Genomic DNA, 27,896 nt, shown 5'->3' on the forward strand with positions numbered 1-27,896 from the left:
TATGTTTAAAACTTTTATTTTGGGGGATGACTGTTGGTGGTGCAGCAGAACACAGTGGTGTAGGGTCACTGCTCCTTTCATTAAGGAAAGACATGGTATGTCTGTCCTGCAGGACCTCCCCACTGCTGCTTGGTGACTGTCTGACCACAAAATCCACATCACATGGGTCAGGACCAGGTCTGTCTGTCTGCAGGTCGCATGAAAATAAAGTCCTCTGTCAGATCAAAGACGCCGCTGCAGAAATATAGTTCATGCTCTATGGCAGGACAACGATCTTCTTCTCCAGCTTCTGCTCAGGGAAGATGAACCTCCTCATGACATCATCGAGCTCCTCCAGAGCCAGCTGGGCATGCAGCACGGCAACGTCATCTGGGTCTGAGCGCACCACCCACTTCAGAGCCCGGTACAGGTCCAGCAGAACGTCACTGAGAACCTGGAGACGTCACAGGAGAGAGGCAGAGGTCACAACACTTCAGCCTGGGATGATGCTTACAACAGACAGGTTGTTATTAATGTTCGCCTTTGTTTTCTCATCCAGCTCATCTACCTGGGTAATTACTGACAGAACTGATCGGCTAAACCCCTAAAATAAGGCCGAAGTTGTTGTAACTTGATTTTTCATTTGAAGTTTGGTTCATTATAGATGGACAAAGAAACAAAAAGGAAACTGCTGAGGTGTATTAATCAAACATTTTACATGTTTAATACCTTATCCTACCTTTACCAGGCCCTAACATTAAATACTGTTTTTATTCTTACTTTCAAAACTCACTTATTTGCAATATATCTTACTGAAAGAGAGTTTGACACATTCAGGAATACCACAAATCAAAAACTGCCCTCTGTCTTTCTCATTTTAATATTAATAATAATAATAATAGTTATTATTATTATTATTATTATTATTATTATTATTATTATTATTATTATTATTATTATTATTATTATTATAATAGTCTGCTTCAAACCCAAACATTTTCAGACAAAAACAAAAGGGGTAACTCTTACAGGAGCCCCCCCAACATGAAACCCAAATGTTGATCACAGTCAGTGACCTCTAATAAAAGCTCTGTAACTCCCGCCCTGAGAGACAATCCAAAGAAAAACGACAGAGATCATACTCACTGATGAGGCTGAGACTGTGAGTTGGTTCATCAAATAATTCCTCAGTAAAAAAAACTTCTGATACTATTTTGTTAATGCAATTAATTATTTTAATCAATCAGGGAAAACAGGCTCCTCAAGTGTAACGACATGCTGCTCTTCCCTGTCATATATTTTCATGAGCTGAACATCTTTGGGTCCTGAACTGCATCTCAAAGATGTCACCTTAAGCTCTGGGAACCATGATGAGCACATAGGAGAATCAAAAGATACAATCCTGAAGATTTGAATATAATGTATTCAACACAGGTTGGTGCTGACTGTAACTGTTCATCAAAGATGTGTCGACACAACAAGGTAACGTCACTCTGCTCATTTTCTGACAGAGGACACCTCCTACGCCTACTGCACCTCCTGCACCTCCTGCACCTCCAACACTTCTTACACCTCAAGCACCTCCAGCACCTCCAACATTTCCAGCACCTCCAAAACCTTCAGGATCTCCAACACCTCCAGCACCTCCAACACTTCTTACACCTCTAGCGCCTCCAACACCTCCAGCACCTCCAACACCTCCAACACCTCCTGCACCTCAGGCAGGTATCGACTCCTCTCAGTGTTCCCTGCTGTTGTGTAACTACTCCCACCATGACTGTGATCATCACTGACTTTGTGAGTTTGTTTGTTGTGCTGTCAGCAGATTCACCAGCTGCTCTTTTGTTGTGTTTCTGACAAAGTAGCTGCTCAATGACTGTTTGCTGTAGTATTAAACCACACTTGCTATTACCACGGTAACCATGGGTGTTGCCAAATCAATCCTTCTTATAACCACAAAAGCAAAAGTGCTACATCTAACCACAACAATCACATATTTTCGAGAGCTGTAATGGATGGATGAACTCTTTGACCCCTGCCTCAGTGCTCTTCAGTCTCTATTTGCCTCTCAGACACCCCAACACCTCCATCTCCTCCACCTCCGCCACCACCACACCTGGCCCACTGTTCTCCTCTTTGACCTCAGCGTGGTGCTCCGGTCTGCCTGGGTCTGTCCCTCTCATCTGCTCTCATTCTCTCTGTATGTTATTAGCCCTGTACAGCTGGTGCTGCTCCAGTAATGACAGGACCTGGCCTGGGACCAGCAGCTGGACAGCCAACTGCAGTCGTGGCAGTGGCTCAAGAGCCACATCATACTGGAGCCAGCGGCCAGCAGCTCACATGTAGGTGTGCTCCAGAGGAGCGACAGTGGTTTTATAAGAGACCAGGTCTAAAGGTGAGAGACTGGTTATATTCAGTTTTGTTCCAGTTTAGTTTGATAAACTAATTTGTAATCAACTGACAGCAGTTTGGTATAACACCACAGTGATTTCACCTGTCGCCAGGATGTGAATTCATCTTCTATCATCACTAAATTCAGTCAAAAGACTCAAACCAACAATGAACTCATCTTTATAAATACTGGCCTGCAACCAGTAGATATGATTCTACATTTGTGTCCCAGTTCAGCGGCTGCATATAAAGACTGACTCCATCACAGGGGCAACTGGATAATTTTATCTAATTTATTTAATAAACTCCCTGATAATAATCTACGTTTTGCCAGATTTCAAAGCAATTTTACAGATTTCTTCACAAACAGTGTCATTGTTGAACAATGACACTGTTTGAATTTAGAATTTATTGCATTTATTAGTTTTGCCTTACAGTGTTATGAATACATAAACCACAGCAGTGAACTAGGAAATGCAGTCAGTGATCCTGCATCACTGCTTCTCTTTCAGGAGGCCAAAGAACTGAGGTGTGATTGGTCTGGACCCTGAGGTCAACGATCTATGAACAACAGTTCAGCAGAGACGTCAACAGTAACCTCACACTCAGTTCTCTCACATCCTCAGTGTGGGCGAGTCTCCCTCATATCTATAATCCCAGTGATGACCACAGGTCAAGTGGGACTAGATTACAGGACCTGAGCAGGTCACGTTATTCAGGAGGATTAAAGAGTCCCACTGCCTCCAGATGTTTGTACCAGCTCCTATGAGTTCTATACAGCTGTTTCCAGTTGTTCCCTCTGACAGGGCAGATGCTCTTAAAGCACAGTGACAGAGGAGAGAGGCCCTGTGTCTTCGTTGGCAGTGAACACAAACATGATCGATTAAAAAGATGACCAACATGTATCCTCACACCTGCTCTGATCTCAGTCAGACATTCTGTAATTACTGACCTAAAAACACTGTAGTCAGAGGCCTTAGTAGATTAGCTGTTTGTGATACATGTGTTACAACAGCAGATGGGACTTCTATACAAATTTTAATCTGTACACTATGTCTGTTTATGACTAAATACCTGCAGATCTGATACCATTCCCAGCAGCCTCAGCTGTAGTGTGTGTGTAGTGCTCCACCTCTGAGTCTCTGAGAGACCACATGAAAGCATTGTGGGTCCTGATGGAATATTACCACCTGTGAAACTTTAACAGACAAAACACAGGGGGTGGGGGCTGGGGCAGGGGTTCTGACACGGAGAACAAACACTCTGGGAAAACTTAGTGATTCAGTTTAACCTGAAGGCCAAAGGGAAAATTACTGACATGTTCAGGTCATGAAGTTAAGTGGAATAGAGGAGTCTGGTGTCAAAGGGATGGTGCCAAGAGCATGTAGGGGTTAATGTGTGTGTATGTATGTGTGTGTGTGTGTGTGTGTGTGTGTGTGTGTGTCTGTGTGTCTGTACCTGGGTGGTTTTGGTGCTGAGGCCTCGAAGCAGCAGGGTAATGACATGGACAGCAGCTCTCCTCACCTCGGCCTGTTTCTCTGTCTTTATCAGAGCAATCAGACAGGAGCTCAGCTACACACACACACACACACACACACACACACACACACACACACACACACACACACACTTACAGTTTATTAAAACGAGATGACACAGGTAAAAAGCTAAAATACAGTTAAAAATAATCTTAAAGTTAGAAACACATGAGGATCTGCAGCTGTGCTGTATTTTCCATGACCTGTACAAAGACTCACAATCAGCTGCAGACATTTAAACCAACATGGGCCAAACCGCCGACTGCTCATTATATTCATTTTTGATTGTATTGAATAGTTTAGATTAAGACTAAATTCAGATGAGCTTCCACGAAAACTGATTTAGAACAACTGACCAGAACTATGTTTGAGGCGTCCTGGTGTACGATTGTGATGGAGAATTAGTTTCTATACCCAACATACTCCTCATACGTCTTCTTTCTATGTGCTGCTGCAGGAGGCTCATACATGTTTCATTTGAATGTGCTGCTCCTCACCTCTTGAGCCAGTGGTCCCAGCGCATAGTCCAGTCTCTGACAGAGCTCCCCCAGGTTGGACAGACTGCTGGCCCGGACACTTTGGTCCGGATCCCTGGTTTCCTGCAGGAAGACGGCTACCAAAGGACAGCCGAGGTGGGGCGCCAGTTCCCCTGGAAGAGGAAGAGAGGGAGGAGACCAGGTGAGTTCTCAGGTAATATAATACAGAGCTAAATGTTTATTAGGTTAAATAAGGTTCACAGTCATCCTCTATGAAAAACACAGTATCATCAGCAAAATAAGGACACGGAAATAAGATACAGAAATGAAAGAACGTCTTTAAAAATAAGGAGTTATCATCAAATGTAACAGTCTGTTGTCAGGCTTCAACATCAAACAGTATTCAGTGTGAAGCAAAGTTAAATCCAACAGGGAAGGATTTTAGACATAAATGTAAACAAACAGAAAATGAGTTATGTAGTTTTTATCTCTGATCGGAGTCACTGATGCAGTTGTTGGACAGACAGCTTTGGGGTTGGAGATGTCCATCCCCAAAGCTGTCTGTCCAACAACTGCTGGACGGACGGCCATGACATGTTCATGGTCCTCACGGGATGAATCCTACCGACTTTGATGACCCCTGACTTTTCCTCTAACACAGGTTCCCTTTTGATTTTTACTGAGATGTTTTCACAACTACTTGATGGACTGTTATGCAATTTGGTTCAGACCTTCATGATTCCCAGGGGCAAATTCCCACTGACTTGTGACCCCCTGACTTTTCCTCTAGTGCCACCAGCCGCTTGATTTTTATGGTACAGTGTGAAATGTCTCAACAACTACTGGATGGACTGCAATAAAATCTAGACACATTCCTGTCTCCCTCAGGATGAGGATAGTGAATGAAATACACTAAACTAATATGGTGACCATGGTAACCACTATGGCTATGTTCACACTCATTTTCATTTTAAAAAGGTGTTTTAGAACAAGGACAGTCTCTGTCTAGATGAACGCTTCAGCTCTGTATCAGAAATAATCTCCATCCACACCAGCACACCTGAAAACACATCACATGATCAAGCACATACACTGGGCATGTGCATGCAAACGGTATTAGTGTGGATGTAGTTTATAGCAGCATGTTAACAATTCCATTATGAGCATCCTGACATTAAAATGAAGCTCAGACACTGCTGTGCCTTAATCACTGATTGGCTCCTGTAAGGGGTTTATTTTTCTATTTCTTTTTTTTTTTTTTCTGACATTGAAATGTTCCCGTCTCCAATTCAAACATAATGTGGTCAGTCAGTCATTGCCACTTGACTTGACTCAGTCAGATCCTAACACATCTTTTTGTGTTATCCACTTTATTACTAGAAAATAGCAAGAATGATTCACTGACTCATTAAATATGTAGTCTGTAGGTTTATGTAATTTCTTCTGATGCCACCATCTTCAGGTCAGCTGCTCCCTTCCACTAAAATATACCGCAGAAAACAAGCATTCAAGAGTTTGTGGGAAGATGAGAATAAAAAAAATTAAAATGCAGAACAAAGATCCTACAGGTGGGTGGACTGAGCTCCTGTTCAACCTTTTCTATCTGCAGAAAGAGAAATAATGTTTAACAGACTGATTCAAAAGTGAAAACAGCTTTGAGACATGCCAAAATACTCAAAGACTAAAAAAACCAAGAGACACAAGGTGATTGCTGCAGAAGGCGGGTGGGTAGTGTAGCAGACTTCTGCCAAGAAGAGATTTGTGAACAGACACCAGAGAACAAGCTTTCGATTTAATCCAGCCATTTAAATCCACATCTTGATACAAGCCTGATATTGTTGTTTACAGTGTAGTCATATTCAGTTTTACAAGCTGTGTTTGTGGGCGACACTGTTACGTAGGCAGACATACAAAGAACAGAGCCAACTGCTCACTACAGCTGCTCCTGCCAAGCAGCAGGGATGAGAGCCAGACGCCTCCATGGAGAGGAGACAACCAGCTGACTGACTAGTCGTAGTAAGACCTGCTTGACCCCTGTGTGTCTGTAAATTACATTTTAAATTACCCCTTTAGAGTGCCAAGCACTTCCTCACAATCACAAGTTTCAAGCCCACAACACACAGAGCCAGACACTCAACGAGAGACGTTCACATATTCACGCTCATCCCTTCATTACCACGTCTCTGTCATGGCTCTAATAGACCTGATGAAAGAGGATCACTGTGTCTGAGTGAGTGAGTCAGCGGGAGTATCAGCCTGCACACATTAACATACACACACACACACAAAATACACATGGGAAAACTGATGCAACACTTCCACAAATGTCCAGGTTTTATGTGTTTAGTCTGTGCAGCCTCTTCCTGTATATGTAAATAAACTTCATGTCTGGGAAATGTCATTCAGTGCACAATACTTCTCTTTCAGTAAATCTTCTGCCCATTGTTGCACAGTGAGGGAGTCTGCAAGTGCTTCTCTGCAAGTGCAATAAGGCAACTGGGTACAGACCAAAGCAGAGACAAACATTAATTTATTCAGCATTTACTGGACCAGGCGAGTCAATTAAGAAAACCCTCTTATTTACAAATGACAGCCTGGCAAAAGGCAAATCTTTGCCACTTGGGGGGCTCCACACAAACACAGAGGCTCTCTGGATGTCTGTGCCGCAAACTGAAGTTCTATCCAATCTCTCAGCAAGCATATAAACCCCCCGATTGTCCCTGGGAAGTGGTACGATGGCAATCTGGCAGATAAAACAAGACCAGGAAAAAAACCCAAATAGGGGTTTCTATCAGGGGTAGGTTCTGATACACAGGGTCTCTTCTGAACAGAGTTCTGCATGGAAAACAAGCCTGCACTGTGGCTTTTGTGTGTGTGATGGCTGCATGCTGATAGCCGTGCACCACAGACATGTATATGTCAACAAGTATGGGCACATACATAAACCAGTATATATTATCATTCTTACAATGTTTACCTCACACAAATTGTTAAAAAATCTTCTGCTATGATTAATATTTTGTTGAATGTGGTTTTCCCAATAGACAGTGACCAAAAAAGGAAAACTGAGGCTGCAAGCTCATCTACTCTGACTTCCTCATTGAGAAATCTGGATCAGGCTTTGGCCCCACCCACCACCTGATTGCTCCAGGTGTCCAGGTGAAAGAGTAGAGAGGATGAAGATGGTTAGAGGAGGAAACATCAGAGAGACTCAGCCACATGTTTGAGCCTCAGTCAGACCCAGACTCAGATGAGGAGTCTGTTGAGACCAGAATCAAAGACTGGCAGACGGATCAGAACGGTTAGCCTAGTTAGCATCTTTTATTTGTGTCAGCCACTGCCAGTTACAAGCTAAGAAACAACATAAACAGTGTTAGTGGTGGTATTAATGCTAACACTGGCTCTCTGTACTGACAAGGTTTCAGGTTTATCTTGACCTCACCCCGCAAGCTGATGACGTATGAATACCTGACTGTCTGAATCTGTTTTTATGAGACTGTCATTGGTTCACTGCAGTTCATGGTGGAAACACTCAGTCGTGGTGTCAACTACTTTTTTTCGCTTATGATATGTCTATTGTGTTGTTTATAAACTAAAATTCCCGCCTTGTGGTTGTATGCCTCCACCACTCAGACTAGGTTCAGATTACATCCCTGTTTATCCAGAATCATATGAAAATGTATAGCTATTAGATATTATTTTAGTTATTACTAATTTGCAGCTGCTTACTGAGATTCAACTTTCAAGGTGCTACAAGATCTACCGTCATTTCTCTAAATCACACTCAGTACTAAAGGGTTAAACATGGGGCTGAATTTTTGACATCTTGAAGAACTTGCCACAGTTTTTTCTGTTGATCTAGACTGTAACAGTGTCGTCTGTCTCTTCTTGTAATCTCATGATGACTTGATGATGTTGAGATCAGGGCTCTGTGAGGGTCACACCATCTGTAGCAGGACTCCTTGTTCTTCTGGTCTTCATGACGGTACATTTAGGGTGGTTGTCTTGCTGCAGAATGACTGTTCAGATGCCAACTTGATGGTAGTGTATGATGGACAAGAATCTAAACATCTAAAGTGCCTAAACTTTTGCACAGTTCTCTATATATCTAATTGCTAAATGCTCCAACATATTCACCAGCCAGTCACTAAGTCTGTGATGCAGAGATTTTTTTTTACTGAAAACAGCTGCCTGGTTTTGCAGGAAGCAAGTTTGATGAGAGCTGTGACACTGAATCCAAACAGGAAAGTTGCAGCTGGAACACCACCACAACAACAACAACAACAACAACAACAACAACAACAACAACAACAACCTGAAAGACACTAAAAAGCTGTGCTTTGTGTGACTGCAGAATTGGTGGTAATTCTCATGGATTTGGTTGGAATTATGTGCTGAAACAGTTCATCCATTCACCCAGTGCTTCTGTGCAGCATCTACAGCGACGGCACAGGTTGCCAGATAATCAGCGTTTGTTTTGTTCTCAATACACAATGGTACCAAACCTATGAAAATCCTTGTGCCTGGATGATGTTTACCTAGAAATAACGCCAGCACATAAAATCCCTCTGAAATCACTATTTGATGTTTTTCTGCCAAATGTAAACAGCATCCGGCTGCACCACTTTGAGCTGCATCTGTTCTTCAGCAGCCATGTTTACAATATTGTTAGAATAGATGTGTATGCATAAATATGTTTGCAGCTCATGTACATGTAGTGAAAGATTCTTTATGGCTGTATTTGAATAAAACAACCTTTCATTGCCTCTAACCTCCTCTGCTTTTGTGTGTTTACGCTACAGTTAAATAGAAAATACTTATGAAGGGAAAGTAAATCTATTTCATTTGGAGGTCAAATGTAAATTGATTGAAATCACAAGTATTCAATTTCAAACCAAACTAGAATTATCGCCTCGTGGTTGTATGCCTCCACCACTCAGACTCAAAACATATTCATATCAAATCATAACCATTTGTATGAAATTTTGTCAGATACTGACCTTGACCTTTGTCCTTTGACTACCAAAGTCTAATCAGTTCATCCTTGAATCCAAGTAAATGTTTGTGCCAAATTTGAGGAAGATTCGTCAAGGTGTTTCAAAGATATCATGTCCGCCAGAATGGGACGGACGGATGGACAGCCCCAAAAATAGTACATAAAAACATAACTTTTCTCTTTGCTTTTCTTGCAAGCGTTCCTCTGGGTGCACATATTTGTTTTGTTTATCAGAGCCCTCTCAGAGTCTTTGGTTGTTCCTAAAATTTTGTGGCTCGATCACAATCAGGAGCCGTAAGGTGTGGGTCCCTACTGGCCTGTCGACTCAGGAGTGTCAGTGTGACAAGCTAATGACTTTGGCTGGACAACCCTGACCTTTCAGGGCAGATCAACTTACAGGAGAACATGTACACGTCGGCGGAAGTCTTCTCAGGTGAGTTTACAGGGAATCACATTGAGTTACTCTGATCAAGAAACCACCTCCTTCAGGTCTTAGCTATGGCTTTAGTAGCTACCCTAATCATGGGTCAGGACATGGGTATTGTGATGACCCCTCCAACTGTATCAAGTCAAGTCAATGCGCTCACTAGTCTGGTCATACAAGCATGAACGTGGACAAACAGCAAATGATGCTCACCCATAGCCCTGCTCGCCCTCATCAGAACTTCTCCCAATTTGAGGCGGGTTTCCAGGGAGTGCTCCTTGTTAGATGTGGGCAGGGAGGGACCGTGTTGAAAGTCTTTTAGGAGCCTTTCCAAGATCTTCTCAGGGTAGGAATCAGCCAATGCAGCAAGACCTACAGACAGTTTATACTCAGTCCAGCTGCCTCATACTGTGTATGTACTCATAAGTGTTTCAGATAGGCAATTATTATTATCAGCAAATGAAACAGACTACCTCTGTAGATTGATGATGAAAAAATCAATCATAGGTCAAACTGTATTTTATTACCTTGAATGGCTGACAGGTAGATGAATGAGTCCTTGTGCTCCAAGTTTTCTAAAAAGAGCTGGACAGAACAGACATGCAGCATCGTTAATCACCACAAGTCTCTGTCTCTACTCACTGGGAATATTTTCCCAGTTCTGTGAAAAAAAACATCAAAAAAACACACATATGGATTTTGCCAATGCAACAAAAGAGGATCAATACTGCTGGCACACTGAATACATTAAAATCAATAAGACTAAAGTAATAAGATCAAAGGGAATAATCCAAACATTACCCCCATGTGCTTTAAGGGCCCTTGAAGATATAGGTTTGAGTGGGTGAGGGGATAAAGGGGGAGTGTAAAAACAAGGGGTTGGGCTGGAGTTTGGGGTGAAGTATGGAGAGAGATGGTTGGATAGAACATATGAAAGTTGGCTTGAACAATACTGAAGAACTCAGAACCCAACTGTGACACAATTGAGAAAAATCAATGAAGGTGCTGCTGTAACCGTAGTGGGTTGAAGGTTATCTGAGGTGCTCACAGGGGGGGTGGGGGGGTTGATTACAGAGAATACGAGATGAGTTGATACCCTTTCTTGTCCATTCCACCTTAACAAGTCCCCCGAGCAAACTATTGTTCCCCCCGACTCCCCTGGGATGGAGGGTTCAACCGCCTTATTCATTATACATGCTCACTCTCTCTGTCCCGGGGGGCCCAGAGAAATCCACCACCTCCACTGTCCTGATGGACACATACAACACATACACTACATGCAACAATCGCACAGTGTCTGATGGGTGGCTACAGCAACACAGCTCCTATTTCAAGCAAGCAAAATCCATCATGGTTATATGATGGAATTCACCTTGATGTCTACGTAGTGTTTGTTACTTAGAATTAACAACCATCAAATTCATTAGCAGTGTAAATGTGCATTTCTATTTAATGTTCATATATCATGTGAAGATGTACAGCACTGAATGCTACATTAATCAACAAAAGATATAAGTGACAATTCTCTAATTCATGTCCCTACATCCATCCATCCATCCATGTTCTTCTGCTTATCCAGGCTCGGGTGACAGTGGCAGCAGGTCAAGCAAAGTAGTCCAGACATCCCTTTCCTCAGCAACTTTTTCCAGCTCTTCCTGGGAAATCCAGGCCAGATGAAATATATAATCTCTCCAGTGTGTGCTGGGTCTACCCCGAGGACTCCTGCCAGTTGGATGTGCCTGGAAAACATCCAATGGGAGGCATCCAGGAGGCATCCTAACCAGCTCCCTACGGATGTCAGAGCTCTTTACCCCGTCTCTGAGGCTGAGCCCAGACACCCCGCAGAGGTAACCCAATTCAGCCGTTTGTATCTGTGATCTCATTCGGTCACTACCCAAAGCTTATGACCACAGGAGAGGGTTGGAACAAAGATCACCTTGTAAATCGAGAGCTTTGCCTTCCAGCTCAGCTCCCTCTTCACCACGACAACATGGTATAATGCCAACCTCACTGCTGATGCTGCACTGATCCGCCTGTCAGTCCCACTCTAGCCTGCCCTCACTCATGAACAAGACCCCAAGATACTTAAACTCCTTCTATTGGGGCAGAAACTCCATCCCAACCTGAAGGGAGCAATCCACTATTTCCCAGCAGAGAACCATGACCTCAGACTTGGAGGACCTGAACCTCATCCCATAGGTAAAAATTCTAAACTCTAATATCAGATGTTTCACACTACATCACATTTTTCCTTCTGGGCTTGTTACAACTCATTGTATCTTGTAATACAAGTTGCGGCGGTACATGATCCTGAGAGTGAAACAAAGACTACAGCCTGTACTGGCATTGTAAAACCACAATCACACTTGACCCAGAGCTCTGCTGGCACAGTCCTTCAGTGCGCTGGTGCACAGAAGAGATAACAGGATTCTCATAGAGGGAGCATCCATGAGGCCCGCAGAGGCTGGCAACACCAACTGAAGATGAGTAACACACCACACTGGTAATGAGGAGGTACAACAAGAAAGGCCAGCACATCTGGATGCAGAGATAGCACTTGTAGCCTCACTGTTACCACTGGACCCTGTGACCCTTTCTTCCATTAAACCCTTTTTTTAGTTGGTTTTGGACAACTGAAAGTAAAGAAATATTTTATCTTATTTTCTGCACTCATAATTTTAGTCATGCTTAGCAGCTCCTCTACTGGTGAAGGCTCTCTGTTATACTGAGGTAGGATACCAAACATATACACTCACCAAGCACTTTATCAGGAACACCACACTAATACTAATACTAGTTCCTCCCTTTATTCTCAAACAGCCTCAGTTCTTCATGTCATGGATTAAACAAGATGTTGGAAACTTTCTTCTGAGACTCTGCTCCATGTTGACATGATTGCATCACGTTGTTCCTGCAGATTCAAGCTGCCGATCTCCTGTTCTACCACATCCCAGAGGTGTTTACTGGAGACTGAGGAGGTCACTGAAGGTCACTGAACTCACTGTCATGTTCATGAAACCAGTTTTTGTTTTGTGACATGGAGCATTATCCTGCAGGAAGGAGCCATTAGAAGATGGTGAACTGTGGCCATACAGGGAAGCACATGGTCAGCAACAATACTCAGATACACTGTGACATCCAGACCATGAGTGACTGGTATTAAGGGGCCAAAGTGTGAAGATAATATTCCTCACACCAGTACACCACCAGCCTGCACTGTTGACATGAGGCAGGTTGGGTCCATGGATTCATGCTGCTGTCAGACTCTGACCCGACCATCTGCTGCCTCAGCAGAAATCCACATTCATCAGACCAGGCTACGTTTTTCCAGTCTTCATCTGTCCAGTGTTGGTGAGTCTGTGTCCTCTGCAGCCTCAGGTTTGTGCTCTTGGTGACAGGAGAGGAACCCAACATGGTCTCTGCTGTTGTAGTTCATCCACCTCAAGGTTGGATGTGTTGTTCATTCTGATGCTCTTCTGCTACACAGTTGTAAAGAGTGGTTATCTGAGTTACCACAGCCTTTCTGTCAGCTCCATCCAGTCTGATCATTCTCCTCTGACCTCTCTCACCAACACAGAGCTGCTGCTCACTGGATGTTTTTTGTTTTTGGCTCCACTCTGAGTAAAAACTTGACACTGTGTTTCTGAACCTCCTGGATTTTCACACACACTCAAACCAGCCTGTCTGACACCAACAATCATGAATCGGTCAAAGTCATGGAGATCACAGTTTTTCCTCATTCTGACGTTTGATGTGAAGTCCACAGGTTTTCAGAGGAAGAATGGCTAAAGCATGTGTATAATTGTTTTGCAGGGCATCATAATTGTCTAAATGCTGAAACAAGAACAAAAAAGTTGAAGTAAATAACCCAGTAACCCACCACGAGCACTTTCTCCTGGGCCTGGACAGCCTCTGGGTTTTTATCTTGAACCATCTGTGTCAAGACCCTCAGGGCGAACGCTCTGGTTGGTACGTCTGGGTCACACGCCTGTAGCAGCCAATCAGAAAAGGACTCAGTGGAGGGGTGAGGGACACTCGTGCCAGTGGTCCTCCCTCCACCTTGTTGAGTTCTTCCTGCAGCAAACCCTCCAGAGGACACTGGATGTCTGATGTGGGTGTTGCTGGGCGACTCACTGTCTGGGGGAGATGAATGTGGACTCGTCTGTGAGTCATTTTCTTCAGTTTGCACCTTTTGTTTTTTCCTAGAAGACACACGGTTGTTCTTCACTGCTGTTTCTGGTGGGTTTCTGGAGGCCTCAGTAGCAGCAGTGAGGTTTTCAGGCCAGTAGGCACCGTGAGTGGCGATGACAGCTCTGAGGTTGGAAGCCAGCTCCTGGATGACCACGTCGCTGTGCTTCTGGGACAGAGTCTCCAGTGGTGGGAGCAGCTGCGACATAGAAGAGTTGTCCTCTGTGCTCAGCTGTGAGATTGAAAAGGGGAGAGGACAGTCAGAGAGAGCAGGCTGTGCTGGCCACCTTACATGGTCCACACTTCAGATGCTTTCAGACAGACAGTAGTTACCACTGCACCCGTCAACTGGGACATGTGTGTTCTGGGTTTTGAATGGGCAACAGGCTCCACTACATCCCACTATCAACCTGTACTGTACTTGACTCAGATCAGATAATCAAACCTTGAAGCTGATGTTGCCCCAGGTGGCAACCCACCATGACGTCACCCACAGGTTTGTGAGCTGCTGTTTTGAAGCCTCAAGGTTGTAATTTGGCCGTCGCCATCTTGGTTTTTTGAAACCAGAAGACATGAAGGTGGAGCTGAGGAGGAGTGAGGGGTGGATGTGACCTGCTCTGTCCTTTATCCTGATTTTCAGGCAGGTCACTGTTTATGGTGCAGTCTGTCAATCACACAGTAGCCCCGCCCTAATGCATCCCCTGATTTATGGTCTATTTTCCTCTAAATGGACCATCATTTTAAAAATGATCATGTTGTACTGAAGAAGATTTGAAACTAGAGACTGAGACATAAACTCATCAGGAAAACATTTACTGAGGTAATAAATCAAGTGAGAAGTAGAGACATTTTCCCATAGACTTCAATACAATCAGACTTCTGTTTACAACCAGTGGAGTCGCCCCCTGATGGTCGTTAGAGAGAATGAAGCTTTAAGGCTCTTCATCATTAGCTTCACTGTTCAGACCTAGAGTCTACATCCAGCTTTATACACAGTCTATATGTTGGCCCAAGATGACTGCTGGTGAAGAGCCAGTAATTATAGCTCCTGTACCTTCCCCCTGCACAGCTCGGTTACAGTGGTCACAGTGCAGACAGCAGTGGCAACAACTGCCTACTGTCTGATAGCACCTTTAGTTCTTCATTTCTCACTAAACTGACTGATTTCTGAGATTCCTCATGCTCCATTTAAATATCATGGTGCTGTAACAGGGCAGCAGAGCCATCCTCCATTCTGCTACTACAGTAAAATCCTGCAATATAATCCTCATTTCTTGATTTAAACTACCTTTGTGTTCAGTCTGACTGTTCTCTACTGTCTGGTCTGTTCTGTCTCATTCTGAGTCTTGGTCTTTTAGTAACATTTTATGCAAGGACAAGAAAGAACAAATGAATTATGTATTGCAGATAATAAATGTCACAGAGCAAGAGGTGCAGGATGTTATTAGAAACAGGAAGTGACCAACATTTCAGAAAAGTAGAAGCAGTATTAAATATTAAAATTGTATTTTAAAAAGTTACCCTGTGGAGTTATGATCAGGAGTAGTTCTGGATCAGATCCACATTTTGTTTGTATTCTCTGCACACAAGTGGGATACATGATACACAGTGTGGCTAATGGCCCAATATTTGGTGCCAAGAACGCAGCAATAAGCCAACAAAGGCAGAGAAGAAGAAATCACTACTAGCAAACAAAAACAGATGAAAGCAAGGATCAAGTTTCTAATCCTTCCAAAAGCCCTGTTCTGACCAGACAGTGGTGGAGCTCCTCATCTTGCTGCAGTGGAATAAACTCATTTAGCAGTTTATGAGGAACACCTCACTAAAACTCATGTCTCAAACAACAGTCCTGCAGTAGATCCTCCTTCCTTTAGGTTATAATGTTTGTGTTTTAGAGAGGAGTTGATCGGACTGCTTGATCATCTCAGGCGATGGAGTTTGTGATTTCGTAGAACTGTACTGTGGATAGGTGTTTCTGTTATTTAACCAGCCCTCATCAATATAAATGGGTTGGACAAGAAAAGAGCCTCTAAAAGTTGAATCAACAGTAGGGTTGAACAAGTAATTGAAATATTATCAAAATCACAATATGGCCAAGTGCAATATCCAAAAATGCAAGTTACAAATCATATTCTCCAGAAGTAAGGGAACATGCTTTTTTGGTACAGACCTCAGCAAAAAAAAAACCTCATCTTTATATATTTTGTTTTCAGTGAAAATGAAATGCATTAATGTACCATCCCCATTAAAATTGTGATTCATTTCACAATCACAATATCTGCCAAAAATAATCACAATAGAATTTTTTTTTTTTTGCATCATTCACCACTCATCACCTTTACACAGTTTACACAGTAAAACAGTGATGTGTCCATCATGAAGGAGGATTTTCTGCAGGACTACATTAGTTTTATCTAGGCGTACCTGATAAACTGCCATCAGTGTAATGACCTGTTGTCTGGTGAGTATATATCATAAGGCTTAATGATTCACTCAGGATCATGGATATTTAAATGTGCAACATGAGCTAAAAACACAGAAAAGAAAGTACAAGCATCATAATGCTGATGTGTGGTGTTTACAGCTGTGAGCACCTGAGGTCCAGACAGCAGAGTGGCCACCAGGCCCATCCCCATGCTCAGCGTCTGACTCTCCACTGGGGTCTCCAGACTGGGGTCAGTGACCTGATCCAGACCCACGCAGGCCCTCTGAATCAGCGTCACTATGAAGTCCACCACCTGGAGGAATCATGGACACAGATAAATACCCAGAGAGAGATTCACATGTGTTCAACATAATAAATAAACCTCAAAGAGGACTGGTGTTAATGAAATGAGCTAAATGTGACAGGAAATAAGCACACAGAAAACATTCAGTCCATATAAAGAAATCCAACAGTAACACATCTAAAAATAAGACATTATCCACTGAAGTGAGGCCAGTTTATCAGAGATGTTTCCTAAGCTGTGAGGGAATGTTTGTGGGCCCTGAAATGCCAGCCGGCCAGTCAGCCAACACCCCTCCCAAAAAAAATAAAAGGCTATTTTAGTGTGGCAGCATGACTCAGTGTGGCTTGTTTTCATTACAAGAACACAGACTCACTTAAAAATATGCTGGAGAAAGACAGTTGCAGTCCCAGGAGGATGAGCCAACACCTCACACAGGGCGGAGGGGGCACCTCAGGGACGCTCCTCTGTGCTGTTTCACAACGTTAAAGTGCAGCTTGCCCTGCAGCATCTGCACAGTTAACTGTACTTCTAAAACAAACATGAATTTAGGCCACAGAGACAGTCTGCATGTGGTACAGCTCTACAAAAGCAAGCAGCTTCCTCTACCATACAGTATATTATTAGCTTTTTTGTCACCTGTGTGGCCTCACTCACCTTTTAGTGCCAGTAGAACAGGTTGCCAGTGGTTTTTTCTACAGTCATGAATGAGTGACACTTTGTGCAAAACATGGAGTCATTTGCAGTTAAACCTGCTGTATCTGTAAATGTTGAATTTGTTGTTTACAGTGTCTGTTACTAATAATTAAGTGAGTGCAGTTAAAGTCTCCCTGACGTGGACCATCACTAAACAAAGATGCTCTGTAGAGTGTCTGTACAACTGAAATCACAGATTTGTGTGTTTTTTTGCAGTGACACACATCAACTCGTTAAATTGTCAGTTTTCATTATTACTAAAAGAACTGATTATGAGATGCATCAGCTGAGGGGAGCTCAACCTTGAACATGTGACTGGTTTACTACCAAAGGGCAGTGCTTTGTTAGCAGCTTGCTCTAGCTGTCTGTTAGCTCATTGGCCGTCTAACCTGCAGCCTAACGTCAGCAGTGCACTTTTCCTCCAATCGATGTTTGTTGCGTCGCTTGTTCAGCAAAAACCAAGGTGCAACCAAAGATGTGATCATGTTTGTAGAAAAAGCCACCCCCCCTTTAGGGTGGGGTGGTATGAAAGGAATAAAGATGTTTATAGTGAGATTATCCCAACTAAACTACTGCCTCTTCATCCAGTTGAAATACATTGCATTGCATCAAAAATGAAAGATTTTGAGATTCAACCCAAAGTCTTAACATTATCCTAAATTGTGAGCTGCTCAAAAACCAGAGGCCAGCTGTGGCTAGTTAAAAAAAAAAAAGAAATTAGACAGAGCAGAACAGAGCAGCCATTATGATTCTGCCGTCATAATGGCTGATGAGCATTTGTAATTTAGCATTTCTGCTCCTTCAACAGGGAGCGTATCAACTCACCTGTGTGGTCTTTCTCAGCAGCACATCATGCTGCAGAGACTCCACCATCACAGCCAGCACCTGCAGCAAAACCACTCTCTGGCCTTGCCTCTCAGCTCGACCCAGGACCTGCTGCTCCACCTCCAGGAGCGTCATGGTCGACACGTCCAGCTCCTCTTCATCTTCCTTCACCTCATCTGCTGCCACTGCCCAGCTGGTCAGCTCCTGCAGGATGGAGGAGCATCGAACCTCAGAATCACCACCAAAACTACACACAATGGGAAAATGCAATGCACTGGACTGAATTATGTTTTACAGGTGTGTGTGTGTGTGTGTGTGTATTGGTATGCGTGCTCCGTACCTGCAGCAGGTCCAGGAAGAAGTCTCCGGGCAGATCAGAGTCTTTGAGCTCAGCCAGCAGCTGCATGAGACACTGGAGCCTCCACTGCTCCCCTGACAGCTTCTCATACAGAGCATCGCTCTCATCACTGGGAGACGAGAACAGAGGAGAACGAAGAAATGACAGTCAGTCAAAACAAAAGAGGGGATGGAGGTGAAATGAGACACATGAAGCTCTTTGATTAATCCTCGTGTTTTTGTTGTGAGCATCTTTAACAACACAAAGTTCCCTAAGTGAGAATGTGTCCGTCCTCTGTCCGTCACCTCAGGCTCTCTCTGGAGCTGAAGCTGGCTCCTCCATCACTGCCTGGGGTGAAGTGGAAGCTGCCTGCTGCCTCGTCCCTCTGCAGGCCCGAGAGCTGCCTCAGTGCCAACAGGGCTGCAGGCGTCTCCGTGTGGCTCAGGTACCACAACAAAATGCCCTGGCAGGGAGCGCTGCGGGACACACAGGACACACACACACAGCTCATCTTCAGTTTCCTGCTTCAGGTCCGATTAAGTATGAATCATGTCTGGCTTTACATTTCTGCTGACTACACAATTTTAAAAAAGATTTCCTGCCTTTGGTTTCACTTTCAGTTTTTAGTAAACAACAGAAAACCACAGGTAAAGACTCATTCATGCTGAAAATTGTGTCTGTTTTCTTGTTTATTTATATAAACAATTTTCCATCATTGTTATTCCATCATTCCATCATTCCATCACCAATGTAGCTTTTAATGTAACGTTACTCGACAGGCTCAGGCAACATCCAAAATGTTATATCTTGATACAATCCAGCCCCTCTGATATTATGTCTGATATTATGAAAAATTTGCATATGGCCAAAAATATCACAATATTTGAAGTTATCAAATATCAGCCTCAGCCAATTACTCAGGTGGAAATTATTTCCTGGGGACTATTTCCTGTGGCAAATCAATACACATTGATTCTCTCCTGATTATTTCTGACAGGAGGACAGTGTGTGTGTGTGTGTGTGTGTGTGTGTGTGTGTGTGAGAGTTCATGGTAATGAAGGAACATGTCGCTCAGTGCAACAATGTGGCTCATTGATGTATCTGAATAGTTTTGATAACAGTGCCGCTCTATGGCACAATGGATCATACTGTTTGTAGGATGAATTTCAGTGTTTTGGTTTTTGTCTTTTTATTGGATGTGTTGAGGATAAGAAAATATAGAATATCAACAGATTTAACAGACTACAATAAAAGAAATGTAAGTTAATCGTTCATATATAACTTTTCATCACGTCATTGCTCATTGCTCATTCTGGTTTTGATTTTCTGAGAGTGTTGCTTGTGACTGTAACAATTCTCACCATTCAATTCTCAAAATGTCAGAATGTCCTTGAATGCATCAAAGTCTCTCCATGCAACTGCATTATTTATGAATTATCAATAAGTCAAATTGAAAGTAGACATTTCCACAGCAGCATCCTTTCAAAAGGCTGTTTCTGTTCAGCTGATGTTTGTGTCAATCAGTAACAAGCTGAGCTCAATTACTTATTTATTGGCTGTAACTGGATATGAACATTTTTTTCCTGTATCATCCTCATGAAAACAAACCTAGGATTTTGCGTATACACACACACACACATACACATAAACATACCTACATACATACTGTATCCATAAAACAACACTGCCTGAAATTTGGAAAATCAATGTGTACAGTTAAAAAAAACATTAAAAACATGGTTTTCAGTCAATGGACTAAAACGCTGGCATAGTTGCTCTTACACATCTAGAACATTTACTACATTTACTTTACTACACAGTGTGGGTGGTGTAGTGTTTATTTCTGAGAGAGCCAAGCTAATGACGGAGAAGACGTTACCGTAGGTGGGAGACGTTCTGCTTGGTGAAACAGAAGAGTGTGAAAATAACAGGAAGGACTTCTTCCAGAGCTGTGAGCAGAGCAGCTGATGGACTGTTTCCAACCACCCAGATCTGACAGCAACGAGAGACACGAGAGCAGAGATGGTGAGTAGAGGTAATGTGTAATCTGAGCAAGAAACAGAGAGCGGATCCTGGCATATTTTAGGCTTGAGCAACATGCAAACTGTAATATCTCGAAACAGTCCAGCCCAAATATTGCAATATCCATTTTCTGTGCGTGTGTGTGGTGGGGGGGATTAATAATATAATTATGTTGTTGTATTCTGCAGTTTATGTTTCAGTTATTTTTATGATATATAATTATATTTTTGTATTTTATGTCTCAGTTATGAGCGATGCTGCGACTGAACAGCTGTTCAAAGTTTTATTTGTCACATACCAAGGTTCAATGTACAGTAAATAAAGCAGTGAAATGAAGGTCAGACTCAGCAGCAGAGCAGACTGTGCAAACCTGCAATTTCTCTTTTTTTGATATTATGAAAAATATCACATGTAGGAGGAAATGTTATCAAATATCGGCCCAAGCCTGATATCACTACACAACTAATGGGTTCAGATCTTTCATGATTATTATACATAAGGTTCTCTGACACTGAGACACTGTGGCTGCATTCTCTTCAGCTCCTCCACCTACTGTCTCCATCTTGAGACTGTGCCGAGGGCATGAGCTGTGATCATTACTATGGAGGTGAGGTGCATCGTTGCAGTGTTTAGTGGATGCCTCAGTGTGTCCTCACCTTGTACACGTCCTCCACACACCGCGTCAGCTCCCACTCCTCCACAGCAGCTTGGGAATGACCCTCATCTGGAAAACACACACACACAAGCGCCACAGTGTTCAGCCCTGCTGGGATCTGACTTATCAACTATCTGCTGTTTTTGTGATGAGGTGATGATCGCTGGCAGAACAAACAGCACAACAATTACTGTCTGTTCTCAAAAATTACCACCTCATACATAACATGTTTGCTCAACAGCCTTCCAGGTGGAATCTGTGACATCTTTTTACAGATCAACTTGTAAGTAAAAAAAGAAATAATTGCCTATATAATTATTTTTCTATAGAGAAGCTTAAACAAAAATGGCCACATGTGAAAACCAGCATGGAGTTTAGATGATCAACTCAAAATGTGCTGACTGCTGCAAAGTAGGAGCATTTCCTACAAGTACATTAAAGGTTTAATTAAACTATCAAAGCCAGAGCACATCTCAGAATCCACAGGTGGAGCTGGAAGATGAACTCTAAACATCTAACACATATTGATAAGATGCCATCTCACTGACTGGAGGCAGTGGAGCAGCGGCGGAGAGGTGCGAGCAGAGGGGTGAGCAGGTACTGATGAGCGAAGCCAGGCTTCTCCTGCACCATGGAGAGCGCCGTCCTGGTGGCCACGCGCTGGAACTGCTGGGCTGTCAGCTTGTCTTTGAAGTGCAGCAGGTCGAGGATCTACAGAACCACAAACAACTGAAAATACACTTCAGACAAACAAATCCTCATGTAGTCCCACAGACACTCATCAAGCTTCGTTCTGGTTTATTAGGATGATTTATTCGTACAGGTTCGACCACAGCTTTCGGTCACGTCAGAGTCACCGAGCCAACTGCTGAGATTTGTAACAAACATGAGCAGTCAGCTGATCAGACAGATCAGTTTATCTAAATTACCACAACCAAGTCATCTGAAGGTTAAACTGAAAGCCAGCACATCTAAGATGTAGTGAAAACTGTGCAAACAACTACGGAAAGTTATAACATGTAAATTTTCCACATTAAAATGTCTAAAAATGACTAGAACTATGTTAAATTTTTTTTTGAGTTATGTATTTATATTTTCCCAAATTTTTCCATCAATTATCAAACCAGAGATATCTGTGATTTGAATCATGGTAACGGTTTGTTTCATTTGGTCACCTGTTAATGACGCCATACCCTCTATGCTCAAGTGTCAGCTCAAAATTGACCTTCGGTCACATTTTCAAGATGCACTTTATAAACCTCGGTCATTTGTATCCATCAGATGTGTGGATATTAAGTCATCAGAGGAAAAAGCTGAGCAAACATTCGACGGCTCAGCAAAAACCTCCCAAACAACTGAAGCTGATGGCAATGGTGAAGACAACAACTCCCATGATCCTATGCTATTTCACGACATCACCCAGCATGTCTTTTGTCATTGTTTTGATAAAGAGACCTCTAGCAACAGAAGCTACAGACCGTGTGTTTGAATACAACAGGTGAAGGATGAACTAGAAGGTAGGTCTGTAACCTGTGATGGATGTTTAGAACTGACCCTCAGTTTCTCTTTCAAACAGGTTTTTGTTTTACAAACTGTCTAAACGCTGACTGTTCATGCTTTTACAAAATCTGACTTCTTTTTAATGATGTGAAGACAATAACGTCCAGGTTGTAATAAACCAGAATTATTCTTCAGCCAAAACTACTAACACAGCTGTGTAGTTAGGTGTAGTGTTTTTTGGTCCATCCAAACTATACTATTAAAGGAGTGGTTGAGATAAAGGAAATCTAATTTCACCAGCAAGATTTCTCCTGGAAAACCCCAGTTGTTTGGTCATAAATAACATGTCTAATCTGCTTCTATATGCAAGTGTGTGTGTGTGTATGTGTGTGTGTGTGTGTGTGTGCGTGTGTGTGAGGGACTCATGCACAGTCTTTGTGCATGTGCAAAGACAGGGAAGCTGCCACTGTGACTGCACAGCAGGTGGATGAAAGGAAGGATCACTGCACACAGCAATGATCCTTGTGTTCAGAATAAATCCATTGTTACCATTTACTTCCCTGTTATTCTCTGAGGAAAAGCTGTTCCCTCTTGTCTCTGTGTCTGTCTGTCCTCTCACTGTCTGCAGTGACAGAGGAGAAGCAGCATCTTCTACCATTATTACAGTTACAACTGACCTGTTACATGAATTTACAGATTTACAGTCATTTGTTGAATAAACTGCACCTGTGTAACCTCAGTGTGTGTGTGTGTGTGTGTGTGTGTGTATTGAGCTGACCTGCGGACAGACTTGTCTGTAGTAGCTGTCTGCTGAGGCAGACTGTTTAGGGCAGGCCACCAGGATCCTGGCCACACCATCGCATTTCCTCCAGTCTGACTCGCACCCTAGAGGAGAGAGACAGTGTGTCAGTGGACACATCAGATTAAAGCTCTACTCTATGAAAAGAAACATGGAACACAAGATATTAAGCAAATGATATAATAAAGGCAAACACGATGTGAAGGAGACAAATAAACTAATAAATCTTATCAAATATTAATGTAATGCTTTGTGGTGTTATTATTGGATGGATAACATGAGTTACATCTGAGTTTCTACTTGTCTCAGTCAGAATGGGCTCTTCACCACTCTTCCTTCCTCCATTGTGCTGTCATTGCCTCCCCTCCTCCTCACCTGTTCCTCCCTCCAGTATGGCTCTGACTACAGCCTGGACACCATTCGGCTGCATCAGACGCTCAGACAGCAACTGACCACACAGACGCCTCAGCCAGGCTGGAGCTGATCCTGGAGCTGATCCCGGAGCTGCCCTGCTGCTTGAACCACTGGCAGACTGGAGAAACAGACACTACAAATAAACTAAACTGGGAGATCTAACTGGTTCATATAAGGTGGGAAACGTCTTAGTATTATGTGATAAACAAACATGTAGCCTGTGTTTCAGCTTCAGTTTTCACTTGTCTAATGCAACAGATGTGTCTATTTCAATCAGTCCAGCTGTCTACGGCTCATTTGTGCTTTAAGCCTGTAAACATTTTACATGAGAAACAACACATGTAAACATAACTTTTGTTTATTTACAAGAAAACACCACAGGGCACCTTTAATAACGGGAGAAAGCTGCCATCTTTGCCTTCTCTTTGACATTGAAATGTAGTTTTTAAATCATTTTAGAAAGCATATCCAATTAAATATCACACTGCATTCCAGCCTTAATGACATTATCTGCTGCACCATTTTATTTTGAATTTTCTTAAGTCGGCGCAGAGAATTATGATCCAAATTTGCAGTTCTGCTCAGATCTTGTTTTGGTTGTTACAGTCTGCAGCTTTATTGTTTTGGTTCAGTCTCGGTTCGCTCATCATTAATGTTGTTTCCAGCTCTGATAAACTCAGTGCACATTTTGTGTCCAGCACCAAGCAGCAGAAACACAAAGTTAGTAACTAGCTGGTGAACACAGTTCAGCATTCAGCAGCCAAAGAGACAAAGTTGTGTTTACAGCTTGCTGCACTATCCTCAAGTGGCCAAGAAAAAAATAATTTCATTTCATTTCAATAGTTTTCTTGAATTTGACTTGACAGTCGGATGGAGCACAGTAAGGTGGAGTTAATGTCAGATACATAAAACTCCCTATTTTGCAGTTGACAGTTAGGTGAGTTCAGTTTAATCCGAGATCGAGGGTTCAGGTTTGGGACACTGGGCAGCAACAGCATGATGTAATTTTTCAAATACATATCAAATAAAAAGTGCACTGTTATCACCCCTTATCCCAGCTGTCCCAGTCATAATACCCTGCCAAACAGCTACAAGCATACCTGTCTGGGTGCACCTTGGAGGATCAGCAGCTCCTTGATGACGATTGGCTGGTAGACTTTTCCTAGGAGGCTTCTGAGGGCCTCTTTGCAAGTTCGACATTCCTCAGCACTGAGCTCCATCTTCTAAAGGGTTTTCAAGAAGAAAGAAAAGAAAAAAGGTGAGTTTTATTTCTCTTGACTGCATGCATTAAAAGTAGAGCTACACAACATGCAAAAAAAAAAAAAAAAAAAATCATATTGTGATTAAGCAGATATTGCGTTTGCGATATGAGTAACAATTTCAGTTGGAAGGATTGTTTTTGCCTTTTTTTATTCAGTGAATTTTTTTTTTCCCGTTATTTTTTTTTAATGATGATGATTTGATTTGTGTTGGGGCTTGTACCAAACAAGCATGTTCCCTTACATATGGAGAATATTATTTATAGGCTGGGGTATTACACAACACTTATGGTGCTAACAATCCACATTTTGCCAAATTTGCAGTTTCTGCGATTTGGATATTGCACATGGCATATTGCAATTTCGATTATATTTCGATTAAATGCAGCCCTAATTAAAAGCATTACTCTTGAGGTTATCCTTCCAAAAGAGGAGCAACAAACCCATATCCAGATGTGTTACCTTATCCTCCTCTGTCTGGTGTGGCTGGTAGCCAAGCTGACACAGCGCTGCCATCACATCCCCCAGATGCTGCACGAACACCAACGTGGCGAGAGACGACAGCTCTGCCAACTTCAACAGGACATTCGTGGTGATGAGAAGGCGGCGTCTCACCGCTGACACCGCTCCACCACGGACAAGTTTTTCCACCATGGCTCCAAAAGCTGACCTGCGACCCAGTGGCACACCCACTCCAGGGGCCAAGTAGGGACAGAGCCCCAGAGAGACCACAAACTGAAGAGCAGCTCCAAGCATCTTCTGCTGCGTGACACTGAGAACATCAGGAGGTAACGGTGGAGCCATCTCAGGGGTGTGTCGCTTAGCAGCAGAGGGAGCGCAGGTCTGCTGGAAAACTTCGAGTTCATTAGAAAGGTGTTGAGCTAAGGTGAGAAGCAGCAGGAGACACTCCTGCACAAAGCCCCATGTGGCATCTTCTGTATCGCTGGAGAACCACTCTGCCTCCGCCACCACCTCCTCCCTCAGCCTCCTCACCTGCTCAAAGCTGCTGTCACTCTGAAGCTGCTGGAGGAGGAGGGCCCTGTTGGTCTGCAGCACGGCCAGCAGAGCCTCCTGCTGTGAGGACTGAGCATCACGCACAGACGCCTCTGCAGACGGTGACACAAAGAATATTGCATAGTGGGTGTTGTATATCTAATTCTGCACTGGACTATTGACTGTATGTATCCTCTCTTTTATCTCTGCTGAGACGTTGTTTGTGTAACTGTCATGTAAAGTTCCCATATTTTACACTTGTCTGGTATTTTATTTTAAGTATTAATATCCATAAGAAGATATATTGACCAAAAACATTCTCAATGTAGTTTTACATCTCCTGTCTCAGGCTTTACTCTGGGGAGGCTCTGAGCCTCTCTTCTGATTGGCTGACTGTTTTCTGAGTGATTGAATAAAAATATAGCAGATTGTAGGTAAACACTTCACTGAAGAAACCAAATCCTGCATGGTTGGATGGTGGGTCCAGGTGGGCGGGACTTGGGGCGTGGCTGAGAGGAGTGACTGTTGTGTTGTGACATCACAAAGTTCCAGAAGTCCTGACGGCTGGTTTTAAGGCTCAGTGTCTGAATACAGGCTGTGTGCATTTCTCTGTGGACTGAGGCTTTGATACTTTCACAGTATTAATATAGAACCTAGACCTGCTTTATAATCAAAAATACATGGACATCTACCTTTAGACTGTGTGGACCTTTAAAAAGTTGTCAAACACCATTAGACATACATAGTGGATGGATTACATTGTTAACTTTGGTAGTTGATAATAATAAAGACCATGAATGTGTCTAGGAATCTGAGAGATCAACAGAGGTTCACTCAGTTGTTACCTATCATGTGTACAGACAAAACACTACATAGCTTGTGAGGAACTGGCATCTCCATCTGAACACAATGACTGATACAGACAGAAAAACACGTGTATGCTCCTGATGAAAAGGGAGCAGGAAGCGCTTACTTGAATTTGTTGTGTTAAATTACAGCGCTTGATGTTATAGGAGTTTAGTTGTCCAAATTTTATCATTAAAGGTTAGTTTACAGCGACCAGGACGATATCTCACAGCCACCCAGACCATGCTATACTTATAGGGACATTTTACTGGTACCTTTTATCTTAGATAACTTAGTTCCGCTGTCTACTTACCGCCAAGAGGTTTGGTGAGAGTGCTTATCGCTGAGAGGATAGAAGAAGTCATGTCCCCATCACACAGACCGCATATGGTTTTTCATATGAACTACACGAACCTGTCAAGCCAAGGATTTGATATGCCCATGTTACGCTGATGGCTAAAACTCAAAATGGCGCTGAAATTATACGTCATCACGCATCGTCCCCGGATCATGGGATTGGTTGACAGGACATCTGAATGGTGCAAACACAACCTTTATTTGTAGTATTTGGAAAAAACGAATTTTAACTCAAACAATTAGAAAGCTGCAAAAACCGCCAATTTGTGTTTTTTTTAATGGTTTTTATTTAGATAATTCCCCATGACACCAATGTTGTTTTGTTTGTATTGGACTTTATTTGTATGTGATTGTTTTGTCTGCATTGATGTTTTTCTGGTCTGAGACTTTTATCAATAAAGATAAGGAGAAAGCAACAGTAGGCTAAGAGTTTTATAATTAACCGCTGGAAGTTTGACAGCTCGTTTCCGCCAGG

The 27,896-nt window shown here is 42.8% G+C and overlaps 1 protein-coding gene across 3 annotated transcripts; it reads right to left on the minus strand.

Annotated features, from left to right (window-relative positions):
- tango6 (transport and golgi organization 6 homolog (Drosophila)) lies at nt 1-27,542 on the minus strand. Of its 3 annotated transcripts, XR_011692827.1 has the most exons (19): nt 27,378-27,542; nt 25,688-26,331; nt 25,067-25,189; nt 23,928-24,084; nt 23,532-23,638; nt 21,802-21,964; nt 21,255-21,322; nt 20,456-20,568; nt 18,882-19,052; nt 18,580-18,706; nt 18,240-18,443; nt 16,587-16,730; nt 13,685-14,224; nt 10,332-10,389; nt 10,018-10,176; nt 4,406-4,557; nt 3,829-3,942; nt 3,445-3,568; nt 299-433 (listed from the first exon to the last, which is right to left on the minus strand). XR_011692827.1 is itself a non-coding variant. In XM_071490455.1 (18 exons), exons 1-18 carry the CDS (start codon nt 27,427-27,429, stop codon nt 257-259), a joined length of 3,273 nt encoding a protein of 1,090 aa, XP_071346556.1. In that variant the 5' UTR covers nt 27,430-27,541; the 3' UTR covers nt 1-256. The 3 variants fall into 3 exon arrangements, 2 of the variants coding, with proteins under 2 accessions (XP_071346556.1, XP_071346567.1); XM_071490455.1 differs by lacking the exon at nt 3,445-3,568 and having other exon boundaries at nt 1-433; nt 27,378-27,541; XM_071490466.1 differs by lacking the exons at nt 3,445-3,568; nt 13,685-14,224 and having other exon boundaries at nt 1-433; nt 27,378-27,541.
- Between the last annotated feature and the right edge of the window lie 354 nt (nt 27,543-27,896).

Source organism: Trachinotus anak, unplaced genomic scaffold (genome assembly GCF_046630095.1).
Source record: "Trachinotus anak isolate AG129_WGS33_773 ecotype Australia unplaced genomic scaffold, CSIRO_AGI_Tana_v1 ptg000002l, whole genome shotgun sequence".
Taxonomy (NCBI): domain Eukaryota; kingdom Metazoa; phylum Chordata; class Actinopteri; order Carangiformes; family Carangidae; genus Trachinotus; species Trachinotus anak.